Below are 25,428 nucleotides of genomic sequence, written 5' to 3' on the forward strand. Positions count from 1 at the left end.
TGTCTTCTGAAGATAAAAACATTATTAAAAAAATACATTTAAATACATTTCTTTGAACAAAAATTGTTCAGATGCAATGCATTGTGGTCTATGTTCTCCAATCTCGTGAGCATCGATGCTCACTGGTTTTTCGCAGAGACTTCTGGGAAGTTTCTAGGGCACTCGATTTGGGAATTGTAGATTCGGACAGAACTACAAAATGGGGACCACACTACATAGTGCACTATATAGGGGTTAGGGTGGGAATACAGACATAGCCAAAGTCTGTAATTGAGACCTAGGCTGCACTTTTTCCTTCAAGACACACTGGTGTTTTTTTGTGGTGTTTTAAACACGTTCTTGTGGCAAATTTCTGAAGATGGTGACATAGATAAAAAAAATTCAGCATAAAATTGCATGTCAGAGGGTTTCTTTATTCATAGTCTTGAGATGTCTGCACAGATGCTCCAAAGCAGCTCCAGAACATATTCGAGCCTCCTCCATGTTTTACGGAGCAGACAGTCTTCTTTTCTCTGAACTTCTCCCTTTTGGACACTGAGCTGGTGTGCCTCGAAAAAGAAAATCTAATCTGTTCAAAGCACCTTTTTCCAGATGCTTTGTGACTTCTCATTCTGAACTTCTTTCTTCCTGGGACTTGCTTTCAACAGTTGCATCTTCCTTGATCGTCTCCCATGAGGTTAACTTGGCTCAAACAGCAATGGCGCGATCTGACACTGACGTACCTTGATCTTGAATTTCACCTTTAATGTCTTTGGAGGTTGTTCAGGGATCTTTGATAACCATTTCTGTCACCTGTCTCTTAAATTTCCTCTTGACTTCCCAACCAGGGAGGTTGAATTTAGTCCTCTGAGCCTTAAACTTCTGAATCAAATGTGCAGCTGTTGTCACAGAAAGATCAAACTGCTTGAAGATGGTCTTAAAGCTTTCACCTTCAGCATGAATATCTATGATTTTCCTTCCCATCTTGAAACCACTCACTATGTCACCGAACAGATAGACCAGAGACTATTGTTACTTTTAAATACTAACAAGTTTGAAAACACTTGTGGTTTGAGAAAAGACATTTCAAGAAGACGTAATTTTTTTAAAGAAACTGTAATCGATCCTTTTAGCTTTTTTTAAAAATAGCCTCTTTAGGTTTGGTTTTCTATGTAAGGCATTGTAGGCTATGTAGGTATTTTTGGGTGTTGGACATCAATTTGTAATCTCTTACCTTGTTATACAGCAACTCCACCAGCCGGTCATCCTCCTTCAACTGCATCAGCTGCGCCAACAACCGACGGCCAAAGTGTAAGTAGATGAGGCCGGCCGAGCTGAGCTTGGTGACCCATGGCTTCTCCGGACACAAACTATTGAAGCTCTCGGTAAAACCCCTGAAGAGCACAAACACAAAAATAACTGAATTCAAGTATTGCCAAGTTCAGTCGGTTAAGTGCAGAACTGGCAGATAGGAAATCAGGGTTCGATTCCCAGAGGGCACAATGAGCTTTATCCAGTGTGGGTCCTTGGGCAAGACCCTGTCTAGCCAAGGGATGGATCTCCCTGTGCCAGTCCCCAGTCTGGATAAAATACAGGGTTGTGTCAGGAAGAACACAACTCTCTGCAAAACCACCTGTGCAATCAGTGAAAGCTGATTTGCTGTGGCGACCATGATGGGATAAGTCGAAAGGTGAACAACTCAATCATTCTATTTAATGTTTATTTTGCGTTTATTTTTGAAAATATTTTTTCTTTAGTGCAATTTTTCAGGTTATAAACTGACCAATCGTCTAAACTGACAAACCGTATTCAATAAAAGTACGTGGTCTCACATCAAACATTGGAAACATTTCGACAGTTTCTCCTGAGCCCGCTTTGGAGTGGTAGGGGTGTGGCCTTTCAACAAGCTCAGTCCTGATTGGTGAGTGGTTGCCAAAGAGATGTTGATTCAGACCAACTCGGAACAATCCCTACTCACGGACGTGATCTGGCCTGACTGCAAACTATATTCATGTCAAATACACGTTTCTGTAATTAGCCTATTAATTTTAGTACTAAAAGTCACTAAAATGCCTTGTGTTATCTTAACTTTTCTCAATAGACTAAAACCTCAAGACAGTTTCAATGATTGGTCAGCAAAATGTCATCAAAATGATGGATCTAACTGCTATCAATGTAAAAATCAAAGGTTTATAGAGAATTAATGCCCAAATTTACCTGTAGAGCTGAGGCGGAAGAGAGAACAGAATCATCAAAAGAGTATTTGCTCCAACACTAAAATCACAGTAATGGACAATTCTTCACCACTCCTTGACATTTGTTTTCTTGTGCGTGTTTAGAAGTGAGAGCGCAGACGAACACAGGGCGCCTCTGCCCTGACAGGTGCTGGGATGGGTGGTCTCCAGCACAGAAGAAGCATTTAGTTCTGGTGTAATTAGGGTGCTTGGGCTCCAGCACAGAGGAAAACAGAGCGGCAAATGAATGAGTGACATGTTAGAGGAGTGGGGGGTAATCACCTCCATTAAAGGGCTAATTGGCCAAGCTGTGACATTCCTTTGCTAATTATCACTACATGATAATTAGGAGAAAGGAGAAAGGAAAATCCCTGAGTGGAATGGCTGTGTGGTTTTAAAGCGGGCGTAAACATTACTCTTTAAAAATGTTACACAACGGTAATAAAGAAAACGATTTGGTTTGAGGCGAGAAATTAAAATTTGAAGCAAAACATGGATGATGGCTTTGGCTTGTGGTTTTTCAGGGCGTCAGCCATGACACTAAAAGCAGTTGTGTAACATCAGAATCCAGAGCAGAAACCCCGAGCTTTTAAAAAGAACTGCAATCAACGAGGGATTGTTTAGCAGTCTCCACAGGATGGAAGGATGAGTGAGGTCGCTTCAGAGACGAAGGCACAGAAATGTCGTTCTCAGGTCCACTAAGGCACGTCAGAGCAGTTTTCAGGGTGTTTCAGGAAGCACTGTAATGAAAGTAGAACTATAGCACCTAAAGTGGCCTCCAGAGAGTGAGGGTTGATTTTTTTTTCCGGCCTGCAGCATTTTCCTCAGTGTGCCGTACAGTCACAACATAAAGGACATCTTGATGTTTCGGCCAGTTATTGTTCTTTGTAAATAAAAAAACTGAAAAAGAATTGCCAAAAATAAACGAGTGAAGTGTGTCCACATAATCAAGAACAGAGAAATGGCAGCCCTGCTGTGTCCATAAACCCTCCATTAAAGAGATGTACCCATTTCTATACATTTCCAGGCCTAATCTCTAAGCTTAATCACTTGAATTCAGTGGTAATGAAGCACAGAAAAGTACTCATTAGCTAAGACTAAACCCACTACTGATGTCATTTGCGGTTATCTGCAGCAATCTTAATTGATAACTGATCCAATTTTCTGCTTATGATTATTTTTTGTTTGGTATTTTCCATCTCTCCCTTCAGAAATATATCTTTTTTTTACTAATAAGGAACATCTGAAGATCTGGGGCAGGTACATTTTTCCTGTAACATATATGAAGAAAATTCAGCTCAAAACTCAAATTGTTGTGAATTAGAAGACGACAAAAAAAAGACCATTGGAAAAAGAGATAATTCGTTAAATACCCAAATACACTGGATGGGTCACAAACTCTCTGCTCCGCTCTATTGTTATGCATCCACTAATAACTGAATAAATCCATGAACGTCTTTGTTTACCTCGTCTTAGGTGGTATCTGACTCAAAACTGTACGGCTGGATATCTCCAATATTGCTCGTCATTTTTGTTGCACCGGTTATGTTAGGCTGTGGTTGTGAAGGGCTGTAAGCTAGCAGGAGCTCCTAGTAACAGTAAAGGGGAAGGGGGTGCAGGGTTAGTCCCGCCCAAAAATCAAAGGCGAATCTCCAATGAATTTCTGCCGCTCTGCAGAAAATATGTCCTAGAAAACGAGTTTTTTTGTTGTGGCTAAAAACGGCATCATCATAAGACCACTGGGAACACTTTTACAATAGATGAAAAGATGATTTCTACACATTTCCATACCTAATCTCTAAGCTCAATCACATGAATTTACTGGTAATGATGCAGGGAAAAGTAATCATTCGCCAAGACGTAACACAGTATTGATATAATTTGTCATTTATCTGCAGCAATTAAAATCAATAACTTATCCTGTTTGCTGATTGTAATTCATTTTTATTTGTGTTTTTTTCCCTGCAGCCTGTCCTTCCAGAAATATTGCAAAACTTGAGTTTGAAAAAGGACATTTTTCTTGTAAACGTTGGGAAATTAAATGTAGATGTTTGAACAAATCCAGAAAAACTTTTTGGCAAAAGTTACAGAAGTTGACTATTTGCAGCTTTTATTTGGTTCTCAGTACAGTTCTTAATCATAAATCATAATCAGTCCAGGAAGAAAATGATGTTTTTACATCAGAGCGTGTTCTGTAAAGTAAAACTTTGAATTATTTTTACTGGATACAAAAAAAAAAAAAACAGCAGCGTAAATGTTAAGGTGTTTAAATCTGCCATTACCTGCTGTCAAACTCGCAATACATATTTAAAAGTTTAAAGAAATGCTTTTACATCGACTCGCTCTGCACCAAAGCTACTGTCAACTTCATGTTCTTCATTTAATCTTGTCCAGTCCCATTTATTTCTCCCATCACAGCCATATGAGTGACAGCCCCCCCCCCCCCCCCCCCCGCTAACTGTGATGTGGCAGACTCTGTGCCTTATGAAACATCAGCAGGGGGGCGATCAATTGAAGAAGTGCTAATTATCACTAACCACCTGCCAGGAGAAGAGTCCTGTCAGATCTTTGTCATGGCCATAAAAGCCATTTCTGATTGTCATTAGGACACCTAACTGGAATGAACTTATCACTCAACATCACGGCACAAACATTAGAAGGAAACTTTGGAAGATATTAAAAATAAAAAGCTTGGAGCCTGTTCCGCCTTCTAATCAGAGCGCTTCAGGGAAATCATGAGAGGAGCTACTGGGAAATGTTTGCTCCCATTCATTCATCACGCCAGATAATGACGACGACAGCAGCACTTTTATGTTGGAGCAGCAAAAGCCCACGACTAATATCAGAGATGAGTTATGATAGGTTGCCAATTTTGTCTATCAGAAACTAAAACTGCTTTTTATCAACTGAAAGCCAAAACCACATTAACCTGGTATTTTTTCAAGATGACATTTGAGCAAATAATTCAATAACTGGGGATTGAAGTTTCTTAAAAGAAAATAAAATCATGAAAAACGGTTTTCTCACCAACAGGAAACAATAGCAAAACGATGGGCCAGTTGTTCAAAAAGTTTAATCTGGATCAAAATGATCCGGATTTGGAAATCACATTTTTTCGTTAGCAGGATCAGGTAATCCGTCTTACTTTTATGCCGGTTTTTCAAAGCAACATTGGACTGGATCACCCTGATCCAGATACACAGTTTTCAAGATTACCAAATCCAGATTACCTGTGCTCTAAATGGGACAACATATGACAACACGGGCTCCCAGCTTTGTAAAGAACAGGTAGAAGAGCCAACATGGGGTCACTGTAAGAGTTTGTTATTCTGAGACAAAACACAAAAATAACAAACATCCACTTCCATTCATAATTTCTTTTATGACCCCTCGACTGAATCACAAAAAATAAAAAAACAAATATACATTAACAAATACATTGTGGATATTTTGAAAACGTCTTAAATAAAATGGCTAAATGTCCGATAGTTAACAAAATAAAGAATGTTCAGGGAGTTTTTTAATCTGAGGAGGAGAGACCAGCATTTCCAAGCTCTGCTTTTAGGAGGCGGATCTGCAGTTCTGCTTTGGTTGTTTTTACTTTACTGAATAGCTTAACTGGTAGCCTATGTCTACTGTATCTACTTCATCACTGTTACAACGGTTACACAAGTCAAGAGCCAAATATAAATAAAAGTATAAACCCTAAATGAAACAAATGTATTATTTGACCAATTTTAAAGTTTTTCTACATTTCCCTCCTGGAATCCACCTTTAAATCCTACCCCCTGTTGGGATCAGGATAATCCAGTTTTTTTGGATCAAAGTTATCCAAATCCTACAGACAAGTTTTGAACAACACAAACTGAAAGTTTGATCCAGATTAGAACTAGAATTGGATCTAATCCGATTTCAGATTCCTTCTTTCCCTTTTGAACAATCCATTTTCAAGATTTGATCCAATCCGATCACCAAAATCCGATCAGCTTACCTTTGAACAACTGGCCCAATGAGACAACAATTATTGTTTGTGGACCTTAAAGTGTGACCCTGATCATATTTTGATCTACTTAAAGCATTCCTAGTGGTCTTTTAATTAGAATTATGTCTTTTTTGGCCAAAAAGAAAAAAAACTATCATTTTCTAAGACCCAGTTTCTGCAGAACGGCATAGTTTATCAGAAATCCGCCTCTAAGTTGTGGGTGGGACCACACTACACCTTTGTGTCATCAACCCCCACAAGGAGGCAGGACCAGACAAGATTCCTGGACGAGCTGACAGACGTCCTCACCTCCATTTTCAACCTCTCCCTCAGCCAGAGGACCGTCCCCTCCTGCTTCAAGACCACTACTAGAATGTTACCCAGAACTATGAACAAGTGAACACATCACCACTGTCATTTAAGTCCCTACATCAGCTAGCAGTTAAGCTTAATGGTGCAGAAAATAAATACTTGTCAGATCTCTACGTGGTGCACAAACCCCTAAAGGATTCTCTTCAGGAGGCAATCAGCAGGTAAAACCTCAGGTTTACTTTATCCACTACACGCCTTTTATCATGGCTTTTTTTGATTTGCTGCACTTTTTAACACATTTCTGTGTTTTTCTAGATGTTTTATTTGTACTAATTTAAATGTTGTATTTGTTATCAAAATTAAAACGCAGGACAGTAACCTTATTTTAAATAAAGTTGAAAAAAAGAGAGATTAGTACCTCTGATGGTGGTCATAGCGATGCCTTTTTGGGTCAAATTCTCCTCCAACGTCGACAACAACGTCACATTCGGCCAAAACGGCGGGGTCCCTGCTGCGAACAATCTCAGCATCCTGACCCGGGAGCAGCAAAAAATAAACACTCTGATTAGGTTTTAAAAGAATGAAAATTAATGTTAATCAATTATGGAGTTCATATTTGCCTCAAGCGTCCTGCATTTTCATACATTTGCATTTCAAAGCAATGTCACCATGATTTAATATACGAATCTAAGCTTTAAAAACCGTTCCATCATTTTTGAACTCATTAAATTCCTACATTATTTTTCCATAGTTTCACATCAGACTATAGGCAGGTTTGATTATACTGATTGATATAAATTTGTATGCATTTTTATAACTAATTAGAAAGCAGGACTATAATGACTCTTTTTCCATTCAATGTTTTATTTGAACTGGTAAATGTTTAGGCACAAGAAAAAAATCTAATGAAAACAAATACCTAATTATTGTTATTAATAAATAAATGATAAATTGTGATAAAGAGATATACTTGGGCAATTTATTCTTTAAAAAAAACTACACAAGGATACTGTACATTTAATTTGCTGTTATTGTATTACGTTGTACGCATGTAGTTACCTCGAAGCAAACATGACATTTGGAGATTGCTCTTAAGGAGATTACTTTATTTCTACAACAGCGCCTCCTTGTGGTTGTTTATTAACATTACACTTGAGTCCAATATTTTTTGAAACTCCTCAAATTAGGATTTGTAATATAAACATGACTCACTCCTCGCCAATTTAAATATGTCTAATTTATTCAATTGTAAACGGCAGCGTACTCACAGCGTATTCCGGTAACTGACGAAGGAAGAAGCAGGCTAAAACCTCGTCGCAATGAAAAGTGCCATTGTGAGTTCCAATCTTTTTAGCGCTCATCTTTTTTTCTTTGCGGATTCTCTTGGGCTCACTTGACATGTGTCGTTTTACGATGCAGCTACAATTTACTGTGAATACAGAGCTGTGTGGTGAACTCAACAAACTACCGACACGTTTGCACAAAGGAACATAAAACGATATTTTTGTTAATTTACGTAAAGACACGCTAACAGAAAACATCAACACGAGACTTCAAACGAGGGCAGACAACGGCGGACTGTTTTGAGAGCCGGACCGGATATGACGTATTTGCACATGTGAAGTTTTTTTTTTTTTTTTTTTTTATTGTACATTTTTCAATTTATAGACATTCACAGTCACTTGCACAATAAACAATTGTTAATATCTAACACACATATAAGACCTAAAAAACAAAAAACAGTAATATTTTTAACAATGTTTGTACCTTTTTTTTTGCACATGTGAAGTGGATAATTAATAAAACCACATACGTTAGCATTTTTTATTTATTTTTGGGAACTTCAAAATCATTACACAACATAATCACACTCAAAAACTGAATGGGCAAAACAGAAAGAAATAAAGAGGAAAAAGAAATAAAATCTAAAACAAGTCTTGTTAAGTGGATGGATGAGATCCTAAAAAATTAACACAGTGGAAATTTGTGTTTTCCTGTTTGATGAGTATTATTTTCTCTTGTTAATTTTTCCTATAACCCTTCCTTTACAATTATTTAACTTACAATTTCTTATTTAAACGCCCCTTGATGTAATTACTTTGTGTAAAAGTTAATTGGTTTTTTTATGCACCTGTCTTTTTGGACTATAAATGACTATATTATAATTAATGATATTAGAAAAAGTTTTAAAAAATGATTATAATAAACAATGAAATAATAAAGTCAAAGAAATACATTTAAAAACTCCTAGATAACATGTATCTGACTAATATGTGCATGGTCAAATTTTCAAATATTGATAATAACTTTAGCTTTTGTAATAACTCTAGAATCTGTGATTCAACTTTTCGATATTTGTGGGTTTTCATTTGAGAACTGGAACAAGTTAGAACGATTTATATAGTATATGAAAATTAATAGCACCATAAACTTTACACATATACATGCTCTTTTTTGTTTCAATAATTAATATTCAACTTTATCTGTATAGCACTTTTCCTGCTACAAAGCATCTCAAAGTGCTTTCCATAGTAAAAATAAATAACAGAAAGATTTAAAAAATAAACAACAACAAAAATAAATAATAATAGAAACATAGAAAATATTGTTCATATATTACTTCTCAATTACTTTTAAATTTTTGGGATTTGTTACTGCATAATTTTAATTCCAAATCGCACCATAAAGTGGAAGTTTGTTCTTCACTGTTTGATGAGTAATATTGTCTTTTGTTTTAATTTGTCTTGTTATTCTCTGTTAAGTTAAAAATTATTTGCTGTAAATGTCCTGCGTAGAAAAGTTTTATAGTTACTGCATGGTCTTGAATGTACTTGACATAAATTTCTGTAATTATGTTTATAACAAAAAAATTAAAACGGTCAAAAACTATCGTAAAACCTTAACAAACATTCACACAAACTGACACCTAAAAATGTATCAACACTCCAATGAAGCTTGAATTTTTCTTTTCTTCCACCAATTAACCTTCTGTTTAAACTTTAGGTACTCATACTGTTTAAGTCCAAAATTAAAAAATAAAGTCAATGATTATGTGTTTGTTTTAGTATTTAAATTTTTTTACGTTTCATGATAATTATAATTCACACATAGATGACAAATACTTTGAGTTATTTTTGTCACGTTAGATATATTCTTCTCATGTAGGTACTAAGAAGAAAGTAACTGAAAAGTAATACAGAACTCTATTAATGCATTGGAATTTTGAGAGTACCATCATAGGATAAGTAATGCACGTTTGAATAGCAATAATTAGCCATCTTTAATCTATTTCAGTTTTGAAGTAACGAAAAAACACTTTTTCTAGCTTTTCGGATTATCTTTTTTTCATAAAACAAAACATGTTTAGTTTGACTTTGAAGTAACATAGTGGCTTACTTAGAATATCTTATGTTCTAGTAATATCGTAAAATTTGACAACAACAGATGCACAGTTATATTTATTTATTCATTAGTCACATAGGTATTTTTATAATATTAATATTCAAACGTGTTCTATGTTTATTTTTTAAAAGTCGATTTTCAGTCATTTTGAGCTACTTACACAGTAGATCAAAATTAACTACGATGAGATGTAAATCTCAAATCTCGTTGGTTCCTGAATGGGACACACCGGACACACCTCTGTTGTCGTTCCAAATCTTGTTCTCGCGATGCTACTGTTAATGTTTATTGACAAGATAATTAGCCAGATGGGACCCCATAGAAGTCAGGGTGTTCAGGGGTGGTTTTTCAAGGGGTTTTCGAGAGGAGTAACCAACTGCTCTGTTTTCATTTTCACCCACAAACAACCTCACAGACATATTCATCCCGCCTCCAGCAAGACTGCGAAAGGTAGGTTTCCTGGAATTAAATTGTGATTTCACATCTTTGGACGATTCCTTCATTAAATTACCGTAATTTTCAGTGAAGTGTCACTACGGAATTTTACATCAATGATACACATAGATCTATGGTACAAGTAGTGCCGGTTTGAGTGCATTGTCCGTGTGCACAGAAGAAAGATTTAGCGTACTTCAAAGAAAAACCGTGAGTCCAATGGGATGAGATGAGATGCTGTTCTACAACACGACAATAGGGGGCGCTGCGGCTTTTCTCTCCTCCGTCGTAAATCACAGGTTTACGAGGCGCGTTGACAGCTCTTCATTTTAGCCTAATGTAATCGATCATCATTGATTTACGATCGGGGAAGCCGATTTTCTTAGAAGGAATGGCTCTGACAAAAGATTGCCAAGATTTTTGTTTTACAATAATTTGATTCTACATAGAGCCTATTTACCTATAAATCATAAGTAGCTCAGTTAAAGCATAAACAAATAACACACATTTAAACTATCAGAAAAAAGTGGAAGCTGTACAAACCTAATAAGTAATCAGTTATAATAGGGTATATATACTATAAATTTTATATATGTCTGTTTTTATGTATCAATGAAAAAAAAAGTCTTTGAAAAAACAGAAGATCCATCAATGAGTTTTCCCTTCTATACTTTCCCTCCATCCATCTTATAAACTCGTTTTTGGCCCTTTTGGGGTCACGGATCTGCTGGAGCCTAACCCAACCACTCATGGACTTCTATATTGAGTTTTTTAATATTTAATCATTGTTGCCCGTATGGAATAGTATAGTTGTTTTTATGAATATTACAATCTTAGCGTTGCTGTTATGGTTTTTATGGCTTTTTTGTCTTTTTAAAAGTAAAGCAATATTTTTCTTTAATTTCTGGTTACTTTTTATTTATTTTCTAAGCATGTAGATTGAATCTCTATCCCTATACAACATCTTCAATTTAAACACTTTGGAACATTTTATCTCCTCAAATTGTCTCACTAGAGGTAAAAAACAAAAATGTCTGCCCAATCCTCACAGAGGTCCGGCATCTGAGTGCACAGTTTAGGGAAAAGACCATCATTTCTCTATTTAAATTATATATTTATTTATTATCAATTCAAACATTCATTACTCAATAAAATCAAACCTTTTGGTTTTTGTCCCTTTAATTCTCAATGGAATTCTCATAGTGGGGGCATAATCTGCTGATATTATGCCCATCAAAGTATCATCGGAAAAATTAATAGTTTCTCTTGTGAATTAATGACTCCTAATGCAGCTAATGTGTGATACAGTGAAGTGGATGATTAGCATAACTCTGGGTAATTGGAGACTTGCATTTCTCTGGAATACTAATTTCAAAAGCAATATCTATAGCAGAATAAATTAGCCAAATTTATATACTAAATCATGTATTTTAATCTTAGATTTAAAAAGAACAAGTGGTTTATTTGGGGTGTAACAAGATTGACGATAAAATAAGATGTTAACAAACAAATTTTTTACCTTGTAGGAATTTCTTTTTAATAATTTCGTATTTTGTCAAATTCTTGTTTTAATGTTGCCCAAAGAAAGAAGAAATAGTTATTACTTATATAAAAGTTGAGAAATCCACAGGAAAGTCTGAGAATGTTGCTTGTGAGCAATGAGTCATGATCCCTGAGTGCATTAAACAGACCTGGGAATAAAAAAAGTCGAGCGACTGCTTTGTTTGACCAATCAGCATTGTGTCATAACGTCAGCCTGTTCTCCATTGGCTCCCTGTAAACCTTGAGATGTTGTTGTGCGTGATGACTCAGGAACGTCACAGGGCCCGTGATCCTCCCCCGTCGCTTCCAGTAGTGCACACAGCCGTGATGGGAAATGAACCCAGGCCGTCGCTCCTTAAAAGGAAGAGCAAAGCGCTGTTCAGTGTAAAGTCAATCACTGGGCATCATGGTCCCTCAGGTTGGAAAAGAGCAGTGTTAGAATGATAGCAACAGAAGAACAGAGCATTTCAATTTTAGAGGAGTTTTTAACCCTGTGAAGTCCACTACATCAAACAAGTGACGGAAAATTCAGTTCATTTGGCATTAAGATTACGCCCTTTGATGAAGTCCACAAAAATGTCCGCAGTATCATTTTTTATTAGATATTGTCAATTTTTATCTCTTGGTTGATTTGGTAATTTTTTGCTCACAAATGAATGTTCAGGAAGGAAAGCATCTTATTTATCCACCGTCTCAAACTTGATCCAAACATTTGTAACAAGGTGTAACTAAAGAATTAAGTATTAACACATTTGACATTTTTTCGATACAGCAAGTAGTCATTTCAAAAAATGAATAACAATAGATAAGTTATTCTCACCAGAAAGTTTTGAAAATTAGCTAAACTTTTCCCCGCCAGAAAGTGTTTTTTAGACTTCATAAAAGCAGCCATTTCCTAAAAGCCCTTATACTGCCCCCAGTGGAATGATGATGAACTACAGAGCAGAAAACATGGACCAAAGTTATAGTCTAAGAGTTTTTAAGGAAAGTTTTGATCATTTTGATGAGATAGGGGTCTCAAGTGTACCAAATATGAAACACTTGGTTATGTAGAGCTAAATCAGCTAACCATTAGTCTTGTTTTCCGTAAATGTCAGCAATGTCATGTCCTTCAAACATTTCTTGTCTAACGTCTGGACAGTTTCTTGCTCATACCCCTATTTGCACTCAAAGCAATCTCACTAAACAGCAACATATTTTTCTGTTCAGAAAAAAAAAAAAAAAAGGGTGACCGTTTTTGCCAAACCCCCTCCACCACCAGCTGGTGAACTCTCAGGGCAGTTTAGAATGTGTAGCTAATCCAACGATAATCTTCATCATGATTTACACCATTTATTCCCTTAATTAGTGCTTTATACCATGCATTTATGACATCATGGATTCCATGGCTGTTGTTTCTTTGCTTGTACTATCATAGATCGTCTTTATCAACACCATCCAGCGAAATCACCAAACTCACTATAAAGGCTTCTGCAATGGCTCTATGAGTTGATGATATGCTCAGAGGAGAAGTTGTTGAAGTTCATCCTGACCCATGCTGTGAAGGAGAAGAGAAAGCAATTTTTAAGTGGAGTGTACTTAAGGTAATGATGAAGGTGTGAAAGCGAAACGGCGAGTATCCATTAGAATGCAGAGCGTGTCGTTCAGCATGAGTCACCCCCTCGCCCCCACCAATCCCTCCCATCAAGCCGCCCAACCTCACGGCAGCGCCAGCTTCAAAGTGCAGTCACCAGCTAATATTTTGCCTCTGACTTCACACCGGCCCTTCAGAGATTTCTGTTGCTACGGCAACATGCTCCAGACTCCTCCTCCCTGGTCCTCAGCACCCACCCACTCCCTCTCTCCCTCCCTCCCAACCTTCCTCCTCATCCTGCCTGGAACAGATCATGTGACTTTCAGGAAGGTCTGTCTCTTTGTTATTAACCCTGTGCTGTCAGGGTCGCTGCCAGAGGCTCCCAGCAGCAGCAGGCAGTCCTGCAGTTCCTCATAACATCTTAATGCAAATTCAGACTCACATAAAATACCCTTAGAGGATCAAAGCAGCAATGTTTCAAGCTAGATGGAGCCCATCTATCTCTCAGCAGCTCCATTCATTGCAGTTGTTTTCTGGCTTTCTGCACTGAATAATCGTTTTAGAGGATATAAATTATAGTAAATATTGGAATTTACCAGATGAGATGGAACATTTAGTTGAACCAAGAACGTAACAAAATATTTCAAGACCAACTCAAAGACCAACGAAAATCGAGGACATGCTGTTTTTAAAGCAAACTAAGCTTAAAATTGCAATTCTGAGTATCTATTTATTCAAATTGTAGTGAATCAGGAGCAGATGAAAAAAATGCTGTCTGAAAAAGCTTATATTTGCGGCATACAAGATACAATTGGGGGGCCACAAGCTCCCTGCTCCGCTCCATTCTGATGCATCACTTGTAGATGACTAGATCCATGTTCGTCTTTGTTTTACACATTTGAGCTGGTATCTGGCTCAAAACAACACAGCAGGACCCCTCCAGTATAATCCCTCGCCATTTTTGTTGCACCGCCAATGTTAGGTTGGGGGTGTGAGGAGCTGGAAGCTAGCAGGCGAGCATGTAAAGAGAGGTCACAGTACACAGTAAGGAGTGACGGGAAGGGGGGGCGGGGTTGTGCTGTGCCAACAGTTCTGCCTACAACTCGGTGGCAAATTCGTAATGAACTCCTGCAGAAACTATGTCCTGGAAAATGGCAGAGGTTTTTTTTTATTTTTGCACAAAAAAAGAAGAATTAAGTTCAAAAGACCACTGGAAATACTTTTATAAAAGATCAAAAGATGATCAAAGTGGATCTTTAAATAAGAGTGTACACTAATGTAATACTAGATATGTAACTATGAAGAAATTCTAATGTCTTTATGTTTGTTGTTTTCTATTTGCGTGTATTTAATTGATCATTTTTCAGTATCAAATCAAAGTAAACCAAATCTAAACAAAAAAATATGTAATTTAAATCTGCAATTTTCAGAGATTTTTTTTACAAGTTACTCAAAAAATATGCAGCGAAATAATAGGTTACCCTTTGAAAAAAATAGCTAAATATATTTTTAATAAAGTGTTGACTGGAAAGAAAGCAGCACTTTCAAATTCAGCTTTATTTGTCAAATATGCTGCATACTCATGATATACAGCACAGATGAAATTTCTTTCCTCTTGACCCAAAAATAAAAACGATGATGATAATAACAGCAATCTAAATAGTGCAAAAGAAATTTCAATCATCGCTTGATCTATTGTAAAATAATTTCCAGTGGTCTTTTTATTATTGTTATGTCTTTTTTATGACATAGTTTTTGCAGAGCGGTAGTATGTCATTAGAAATTCACCTCTGAGTTGTGGGCCTGCCCCCATTTCCCATCATCCATCTGATAACACGCTCTCCCTGTGGCTTACAGCCCCTTCCCCCCCCAGCCTAACAATAATGCCTGTGCAACAAAAATTCCAGCTCAGACAAGGAAAACAAAGACGAACATGAATCTACCTGTCTGCACCAGAATGGAGTGGAACAGGGAGCTTGTGGCCTGCCAATAGTGTCTTCTACATCACAAGTATAAACCTTTTCAAGCTGCACTTTTTTCTCTGCTCCTGATTCACAACAATTTGTGTAAAGAAATACTCAGAGACTCAGTTTTAAGCGTAATTTTCTTTATAAATTTCCTTCATTATGACAAACATGCCACAAGAAACACCATACACATAATTTTTATCAAAGTGGTCCTTTCAAAAAAAAAGTGCTGTACACAATGTGTTTACACACAATGGTTGGTCAACAGCACACAAGCCTCCCTCCTAGGTTAAAAACAATCTATCTCAATCTAAACTTTTAGTCTCAACTTGTCGAACAGAAATGGAGAGAATTAATTATGTTTTAAGTATAAAGGAGGAATTTTTTCAACTGTGGAAGCTCACCATCCCTCTCTGTGGTCAGTCGAGAAGATCAAAACTTTTGTTTAGCATCTCTTCTTAATTGATTCAAACTCTAGTTGTGCTTTTCTAAAGTCCACATGGCTCTAAAAGATTTATTTAAATGGTATTAAAAGAAAAAACTACCATTCAGATTATTTTTATTTTCTTGATTTACTGCAGTGAAAAAATAATGAAAAGTAATCATTCATTTTCTTCTCTGTGAAGTTATTCAAATAAAAGAAAAACGATAGCATCCGGCTGCAAGCTCAGTCCCGCGTTGGCACAACTGTCTCCTCAGCTGCCCTTTGGAGGATGCATGTCTCGGTGCATGTGTGCATGTGCACGTCTGTGCGTGTGTGAATAGACAGGCTTCATGAATGAAAAGTCTTTCTAAACTGCAAAACAGGAGGTGAGATCATCCTGCTGAAATGGAGAGTCCCCCCGCCCCCCACACACACCCACATCATTCTCCTCCAGCCTCCCACCAATTCAGGTTGGCGCCAGAGTTAATGAATTTTATCACTGGATAATACAGATGAAGCTCAGAGAGGGGTCAAGCTGACTGATGACAGCATTTGTCAATAACAGGCTCCTCCTCACTGGTTGTAATCGGGCCGTAATGGAAGTCCACACACATGCTCTTCCAATCAAAACCGTTTTGTCCTTTTATCTAAAAAAAAGTTGGATCTGACCTCCAGTTTGTGTAAATTTAAACCAGAGTTCTTCTCATCCTTGTTTGCAGTCTTAACACTTCCTGTAGGAATTCAGATGAGTGGATTTTGTGGTTTTCTACAAAATGCAAGTCCGATCAACAAATCACTCAATGCAAAAGCATTATAAAGATCACAACAGCGATTTAGAAAACAAAACAAATAAGGAAAAAAAATTTTTAGAAGGAGTTACAGAATTCCAGAAACAAAAATGTAATTTCAAAAAAAGAAACACAATTCCTCCCCAAAACCTATGAAGCATGTTTTTGGACAATGGGAGGAAGCAGAAGATCCAGGAGAAAACCCATGCATGCACGGGGAGAACATGCAAACTCCACACAGAAAGGTTTCCTATAACAGTGTTTTTCAACCGGTTTTTAGCCAAGGCACACTTTAACCTTGACAATAATCCCGCAGCACACCAGCACCCAAAAATTGAAAAAAGGAGAAACCCTATAGTCTGTTTTGAACTACAGTCCCTCCGCAATCTCACATGCGTTGTTTCTTTTTTGATAATTGTGGCCGAAAAAGCTAAAAGTTGCAGCTGTTTTTTCTAAAAGATGTAATAAAAGTTAAGTTAGTTTTCAGTAATATTTTTTAACTAAATTAGTTGAAATTTTACCCTGGTAGTTGTTTTTTCCCCCAGTTTATTAACATGCAATTTGATGTAACCTCACAAAAATACAAATACCGTATATTCTTACTAAACAATGATGTATTTATTTTTGTATAATTATTTCAATGTTAGTGCAAAGACAACTGTAATTTCTGAGCAAGATCAAGAAGATTTAATAACCATTTGATGTGCGTTCGTTGTGGTTTCAAGATGTTTAACAGAGAAAACTCATTGAACGCCGAGATGCTGTCACTTTAACACAATGCATCATGGGAGATGGAGTGCAAACAGCCGCTGAACGCAGACAGACTCTCTTCTCTGAGCTTCATTGTTTTGTTCACTTGTTCCACGAACTGACAGCGGATTCCGTGGAAAGCTACACCACTAAAGACGAGCTTTAGCTCGTATTTTTGTTAGAACTGAGAGACTTTATGAGCTAAATAGAGCTACAAAGTGAAGACTAACATCTTCTGATTGGTCAAACTGATGACGTGTGATTAAGACTCCAAGAATGATTGGTGGAGACAGTTAAATGGGCGGGGCTTTTCCATAAACAGAGCTGAAGCTGCGGCTAAATCGCGGTACCATCATTCCCTCATAACCGTCATTCTTATCAAAATGTCTTTAATAGAATCAAGTAAACACAAATAAAAAAGAATATTTACGATCTTTCATATTAGTAACTACTCAGTGTTTTATCAGTGCCTGTTTGGATGAACACAGAGCTGATATCCTGGAGATGGTAAATGTTTTTAGATCAGTTAATGAGGGCAATTTCCCACGCCACACCTGACCATCTCCCACGGCACACTAGTGTACCGCGGCACACTGGTTAAAAAACACTGGTCTATAAGACCTAGAGTCGGCCTCGGCAGCGAGTCTGAGTTTCGCCCACGAAAACAAACTACATTCAAACTTTTGAAAGCTTGGGGGCAGTGCTGGCAGTGCAGACTCTTCCTGGAAGGGGCTGTTCCCTACTCTCATACGTATGAATGTGAGAACCCGCTCTTTAGAACCCGCTTTTTTGTGGAATAGGAGGGGTTGGTGAATCTAAATACTGCTTTGGGGTAGTTTTTTGTGAGGAATTATCATCATAACACAATTTAAAACTCAAAAAAGTTGATTTAGCATTATGCCCTTTAATATTCTGGCCTTAGCCACTGGAAAAGTTCTGTAATTGCTCAATGAACTCTTTATCACAGTTTGGGCAAAAAAGCTTTCCCTCCTCTTCAAAACTCAAATGTCATCATCAAATCAGTGTTGTCCCATAGTATCTACCTTTTTTCAGTTTCTTTTATTGTTTCATTTTATTTTGATTTCCAGAAATTACTTTTGTTTTTTGAAACGTTTTTTTCTTTTACGTTTTGATTTCTAAAATGTAATGTTGTTTTTAGTATTTGTTTTGCTTTTTCAATTGTCATGATCTCTAATATCCTTTCACACTGAGTGATTTGTTGATGTGATTTGCACTTCAGGGCCACCGTATTATCCTCCATTTCCAAATGTGCATGAGTGAAAGTAAAAACGAGTAACGCTTGAGGCTCGTCTGGCCCCTCCAGAACCATACTGGGAGGGTTCTGTGTGGTTTTGGCTCTGGGCCACCTCATACTGTAACAAATGCGCTCTTCCTGAAGTTGCCCACCTCAGGCTTCTGTTCATTCCCTCCTCTAGATCATGATGCATGTTGCCCAGCAATGCAGCATTTTACATCAGCTATTTGGACGGATGCCACTGTTTTGGGCACTGTTTTTCTTTTAGCTTGCTGGATTTGTATTTTTCTGAAATCTAACAATCTCTCTGTGGGTATTGCAAAAATGGCAAAGTCAAAATAAATTTAATTCATCTTAAAAGTGGAAAGAATTGTGAAAAATAGATGGTTTTGCTCTGTTCCTGCAGGGTTCCTTCATTCATGGGAAGCAGAAGTTGCTCTGGTGAGTGTCAAACGGATCCTTAGAGTCAAGAATCATCTTGCAAATGCAAGTCTGAATAAATAATGAAGACATGTTTAAGGAGAAAAAAAGCACGTCCTTATTCAGACTAGCTTTGGAGGGAGAATTGTAGAAGAGCAATGGAATATAAAGAAACATCATTAGGCTTTCTTGTCTTTAACACTTCTCTTTATATGATATAAGAATCAGCATAAAACCTTTAGAAACCAAATTTAGCCTCTTTGCATATTCACTTGGAAAGATAAAACATAAGAATAATTGATAAAGTAATGTTTTAATTATTCATACTGCAGCTTATCTACAATTTTTTAAAAACTGTTAAAGGTTTTGTTACTTTATTTCAGTGACTTCCAAAACAGGATTTTGCGGTTCCATTGCATGGAAAAGCTTATTTTCTGAAGTTTAAGGACCCACTCCGATAAAAATCGTGTTTTTGGGTTTTTTAACATGTTCTTGTGGCATTTGTCTGAGGATGGAGGATAAATGGGGAAAAAAACTGCATTTGTGAGTATTTATTTATTTAAATTGTTGTGAATCCGGAGCAGTTTGAAAAGAGTGTATATGTGAGGTAAAATATATGCTGGGTGGTTCACCACCCCTCTTGCTCTGCTCCATTCTGATGCATCCACTGGCAGAGAAATAGATCCATGAACATCTTTGTTTTCTTCATCCGAGCTGACATCTGACTCTAAACTGTACGGCTGGAAAGCTTCAATATTGCTCACCATTTTTGTTGCACCAGTAATTGGGGGTGTAAGGGGCTGTAAGCAAACAGAGGGCTCTCAGCAATGGAGAGGGGAAGGGGGGATGGGGTTGCTCCACACCAACTGTTCCGCCCACAACTCAGAGGCAATGTACCAGAAAATGACAGGTTTTTCAATTTGGGTTTATAACAGTATAGTCACAAATCAAAGACCACTGGAAACACTTTTGCAATAGAGCAACAGATGAACGAAGTGGGATATTAAGGTATAAGGACAGAAATGTAATTATATCCTTTCCCTTAGTGGCGTTAACATCTTCACAACTTTGCTCTTTATCAAAACAACTTCCCAATCAACAGACGACAGCAGAGAGGTTTCCACTAGCTGTGCTGCTCTGTTACAATTTGTGCCTTACCTGGGGTTTCCCCAGTGTCTGCAAGCTGAGCGATGAGGTCATCTCTATGGGTTTAAACCCATGTGCAGGCTTAATCTGGGAGATGAGGGAAGGATTTGGATTTGGACTGAAGGACTCGGGTTCACAGCAGCCGTTAAGTCTCCTCATCGCCACACAGCATCTGTAACTGTTTGTCAAATCTGACCCTTCTCTGGGTCAGCTGTTTCTGTGATTTTGTGATCTGATACAGTTAAAGGAGGCGGTTCTCGTTTGGCACATGAAGCGTTTCTCTGGTGAATTCTTTAACATTAGAAAGATTGGACGAAACCAAACGTGATAATTAAATGTGTTCAGTTATGTCAGATTTCCTTTGCTATACCCTAAACCCCTAAAAAGACTATATAGTGCATGGATTTTAACATAATTTGGAGTTGCTCTCTACTTTCTTTTTACAGCAAATGCAACGTCACCCATTTGCCAAAGTAAAAATCTGGTACAAGGACTATTTATGAATCCACTGATGATGAAAACGTGGACAATCTCTAAAAAACATATTTAAATAAATTTTTCAAATGCAATGCATTGAGGTCTATATTTGCCAGTGAGGATGACGTCATCCATAGAATATGGCTTACTTTCCAGCTCCAATCAATAACGTTCATTCAGTTGCCATTTTTTCGCGATACGGATGCCGCCATGTTGGAGCAGGAAGCCGTCAGTAAGCACTGATTGGTCTGAGTCTTCGTTTCCATGGCAAGCAGGAGTGAGCTTGTGGGAAGGCCACACCCCGTTTGAAAGCGGATCAGTAGAATCTGTCAGTCAAATGTTTTGAATAACTTTAAGTATAAAAACATCATGCAAAAACTGTGACTTATGAAAAACAATGAACAATAAAAAGCAGTTCAACAATGGGAATTCTGACAAATAAAATGACTAAGTAACAGCTGTTTATTTCTCAATAGAAGTCTATGATTTTGGCCTCTCGGAGCCAGCAGGTGTCCTGTATGGAATGGGGGGGGGGCACTCAGTCCAGTTCTTGTACACAGTCAATGGTAACCATCGAGGCACAGGTTTTTACAAAGAATTCTTGGAAATTTCCAGGACCCTGGATTTTTGAATTGTGGGTTCAAACACCCCTAAAGTGCACTAAATTTTAGGGATGCCGCAATTATCTTTTTAAAACCAAAGTATTTGTTACACCAGTGAACTGAATCATGAGGAAAGTATATTGTTGCACCCCAGCTGAATTTATATTTAGAGTGTCAAACTTGTGTTGTGCTAAATCTAAGGATTTATTTTTTATTGTTTTATTACATTAAAGGCTTGTGAGCCAAGTGAAATGTTTTCTTCATTGTTACTTGCTTATAAGCAACATTTTTAGAAAATGATTTATTTTTTATTTTGTGTGTGTGTGTGTATGAACTGAAACATTGAACTGAAACAAAATTGTGACCCAAAAATTGAGGTTTGAACTGAATAATGAAGAAAGTGTATCGATGCATCCTACTAGAATGTGAGGGAATTTGGACACATTGGTTATGTTTAAAGTTTCAAAACTGACAACAATGTTTTATTTCTGCCGCACATGAGCAAGTATTAACGTCCTTTAAATTCCTGTTCATCTTTTCTTTTTGTTTTTGGAGTTTCTGTGCTGGTTTTTATTTGATTGCTCATGGAGCTTACTGAATTTAGTCTATGTGACCCAGAGATGTTCTCCAGACCCATGTTTGCTCCTTTGCCTCAGGCTCAACATAGGAAATGGTATTAACTGATCTTCTAGATCTTTTTTGAAAGCTTTGGTGTGTTTATGTACATTTAAGACATAAAACAAAGTGAGATCCCCTTTTTAATAGTTATCTGGTTATTCAGGTTAATCAAAGTTGCTTAGGGAGACTAATCACTCCTGGGGATAGACCCACTTAGGTCCTGGATGTGTGTGGTTCTACTTTTTTCTCATAGAAATAGGTCAATCCAGATTGAAGATGAGAAGCAATGTGTGTGTTTTAGTGTGTGTGTGTGTGTGTGTGGATGGGGGGGGGGGGGGGGGGGTAGGTCCAGTTTGCGGCAGAAGGAGCCTGCAGATTATGCGCCAGTTACAGCCCCCGCCTCCACCCACAGGCTGTTAATAGGGTTTTGGAGGGATTTAAACAGTGTTGACCGGTTAAATGCTGCATGCTTTGGCAATGACATCATTTTGATCACCTCACATACCGGGTGAGGTATCGCCTCCCCCCACTCCCTGCCTCTCTTCCCTCTTTCCGCTTACACCACAGACCCGCACACCTGCGCTGGTCCCGCGCATCACCGCGCTCCTCTCGTCACTGCGCATTTTCGCTCTGATAGGACCGGACCTCCCCTCCCATCCTCCTCTCTCCCATCTTCCCTCTTCCCGTCGGTCGTGTTTACTACGCCGTGGAGTGGACGCCAGTGTGCGCAGAGCACAGCTTCAGAGGGGAATGGAAAGGTGGGAGGAGGCGTAGCGGGGAGGAAAACAAACGAATCCAGGTGGAGGAGAAAGGAGCGCGGATGGCAACCCTCAATTGATCCACCCATCTAACGTGTTTTTAGGCTTCAGATCACAATCTGACGTGGGATATATAAGCGGTACTAACAGCGATGGAGTCCAGCAGGCGGCACTGAGGTAAGACGAAGGTGCTGACAGCTAAGGCGCTGCTGGAAAAACAATCATTTTTATTTCCCTGATGACTCTAACAAAAACAGTTGTGCTGGAGCGGAACCTGACAGTTATTGTCAGCGGAGCTGCTGCGCCTGCGTCGGGAGAAGGCGGCGGTGCGCCTCCGGAGCGTCCGCGTTGCGCTGGCCTGGAACCGGAGGCGCAGCTGGCATCTCCTCATAAAGATAAATGAAACGGAGCCAATATTAGACAGGATCACTCGAATGTGAATGATGTGTGACACCAGATGTGTCTGGCTTTCTTCTTGCTGGTGCGCAAAGTTATAATGAGGATCAGTTACCTCAAAAAGAAATACCTTTTTTTTTTTTAACTTTTAATATATATTGGTATAGCGTTGGTATTCATAATCTTTGAATTGTTTTTTTAATGAGGGATAGATGTGTAAAATGTGTGCACCTATAATAAAGCAATACTGAGTTTTGCCAAAAAATATTGTAATGCATTTGTGGTTTTGAGTTGTGTTGTTACTCATCTCACTTGCAGCTGAGAGAACAGGGTCCATCCGTTCAGAAAGCTTCGATGGGGCATAGTTCTCACTAAAATCCATTTGTCCTTGAAAGCTTTAAGAAAGCAAATAGTTCTCCCATTACCATCAACTATCCTTATCCATATAGTCATGTTGATTAAACATGTATACATAAAATACAAATCTATGCACCACTGCATTTAAATAGTATAATTTAAGGAAATGGCAAAGTTTATACTTAAACTAAGCTTTTTAAAGATTTTCTAACCTGACGTGGGTATGTGCACCCTTCACACTCTTCTGCATGTTTCCCAGCAGGTCACACACACACTATTTGTGAATCTTTTTGTTGTGCATCTTTAGTGTGTTGGGTGTGTACTAAATTAACTTAAGATGCAAAACAATTTTGCATCTTTGCTGTTACCTTGGTCACCATTCAACGGTGATTCTCAGATGATGGGAAGTCCTGCTGTCAGGATTTTTACCTTTTAAGGTGTGAATCTTTTTCTTAAATGTATTTTTGAACGTCTAATTTGATTTGTTTTTCTTTGGTCTCATCAGGGCTCCTGCTGTTTCAAGCAGTCTGATGACCACTGTCCCCCATGGCGCTCATCCATGAACCTCGTGCTCCCTCCCCCTCCCTCTCTGGTTTTAACACACCCCTCTCGGACCCTCCATCCTTCCGTCGCCTCGATGCCGACACGCCGTGCACCCCGGAGATGGACCTGACGCCGACTCAGTGTGTGCTCCGGAACGTCATCTCCATAGACACCGGGGAGGCTGTGGAACCTGGGGGCGGGGGAGGAGAAGGCCAAATAGCCGGACACAACCAGACACCGAGCGAGGAACAACAGGAGCACTTCAACAACAGCGTGCTGAAGCTCCACGAGCATGATGGGAGCTCTGGAAGGACAGAAGAAAAGGGGCCGGAGTTGGACAGCTCTGTGGTCAGAAGCCAGGCGAATGACGCCAGGTTACAGACCCAGTCCACGGGAGGCGGAGGAGGATTTCTGGAGGGGTTGTTTGGTTGCTTGCGGCCTGTCTGGACCATGATTGGCAAAGCTTACTCCACAGAACACAAACACGACCTTGATGGTAAGTCTTGCAGTGAAATCTAGTCTTGGTGCACACAATCTTTTTTTGGTTTTAGAGAAAAGCCATCTCTGCAGTTTTATTTTAGGTCAATACAATTAAACAATCTTATCTCTCAGTTTAATTACATCAAACAGCGGGTGGAAAAATGATGCCGCGTTGTAAACAAACCCCTTCCTTGACATGAGCGAGCTGCACTCAGAGGAGACTCTATCAAAGCTGCAGAAGGGCTTATGTTCCCCTGATACCTCCTCCCATCCATTTTCCTGCCCGTGCCTACCTCCCACACCACCCCCTCAGTGAAACTAGCTCCCCGTGACGCTGTGTTGTTTATGTCTGCAGCCACTACAAAAGCGCGGGGCTCCCCCGAGACTCCTCTGCCAAATCTGCTTCATGAATTATGCAAAGCCACGCTCTGACCCCGTGCCTCTCATCTCTATTAACACAAACCTGACAAACGCACGCACGCTCCAATGTGTATGCACACAAACACACATGAGCACACCCTCACATGAACTCTTTTAATAGGCAGTCATAGCTTTAACGTGTAAAGTTAGATAAGATGCCAAACCCAAAAGGATGAAAACGGTATTTCTTGTCAGAGATGCTGGCAGCTCGACACCCCCATCATGTCTGCATTTACCGTTTCTTTATCAGCTGCCTTACTTTGATTTCCCCCTCGACTCTCTCTTTCCCCTTCATCCATCTCTCATTGTCTCTTTTCCTCTGGTTTTCGTCTTGATCTGTTATCACTCAAAGCCAATCTGCTCCTCTCTTCTTTGCTTTGGCACAGGAGTCACTTAGTCCAGAAAATTAAAAAATATAGCACATGTTTTAAATAGACCTCCTGAAATGTACTTTTCTAATAATAAAAAAAGTCTCTTTAGAAGCTTTCTGCTAAAAAACAGAAGCTTTTCTTTGTTGTGACGGACCAACAGAAGCAAACATTTTTATATCAAGCAATTTGTTTTGATC

At 38.5% G+C, this 25,428-nt stretch overlaps 2 protein-coding genes across 8 annotated transcripts in view; one reads left to right on the forward strand and one right to left on the reverse strand.

Annotated features, from left to right (window-relative positions):
• The window catches only part of myg1 (myg1 exonuclease), a 58,838-nt gene extending 50,735 nt beyond the window's left edge, over positions 1-8,103 (reverse strand). The window contains exons 1-3 of the mRNA XM_004068672.5: positions 7,776-8,103; positions 6,926-7,038; positions 1,214-1,373 (exon numbers count right to left, since the gene is read on the reverse strand). Of these exons, the coding sequence (XP_004068720.1) occupies positions 1,214-1,373; positions 6,926-7,038; positions 7,776-8,048 (546 nt within the window). The 5' untranslated portion in view covers positions 8,049-8,103. The remainder of the gene's footprint in view (positions 1-1,213; positions 1,374-6,925; positions 7,039-7,775) is intronic.
• A 2,086-nt stretch (positions 8,104-10,189) lies between these two features.
• Positions 10,190-25,428, forward strand: part of LOC101160549 (mitogen-activated protein kinase kinase kinase 12) — a 29,625-nt gene continuing 14,386 nt past the window's right edge. For 2 of the 7 annotated variants that reach the window (XM_023954887.2, XM_078947098.1), the window contains exons 1-3: positions 10,233-10,359; positions 19,050-19,084; positions 23,923-24,456. In XM_023954887.2, the coding sequence (XP_023810655.1) occupies positions 23,964-24,456 (493 nt within the window). In that variant the 5' untranslated portion in view covers positions 10,233-10,359; positions 19,050-19,084; positions 23,923-23,963. Of the gene's footprint in view, positions 10,360-13,303; positions 13,470-19,049; positions 19,085-22,449; positions 22,842-23,922; positions 24,457-25,428 lie in introns of those variants that run through there. The other 5 variants (XM_023954888.2, XM_078947097.1, XM_078947095.1 and 2 more) reach the window with 4 other exon arrangements.

Source organism: Oryzias latipes, chromosome 5, assembly GCF_053564925.1.
Source record: "Oryzias latipes strain Hd-rR chromosome 5, Olatipes_Hd-rR_3.1".
NCBI lineage: Eukaryota > Metazoa > Chordata > Actinopteri > Beloniformes > Adrianichthyidae > Oryzias > Oryzias latipes.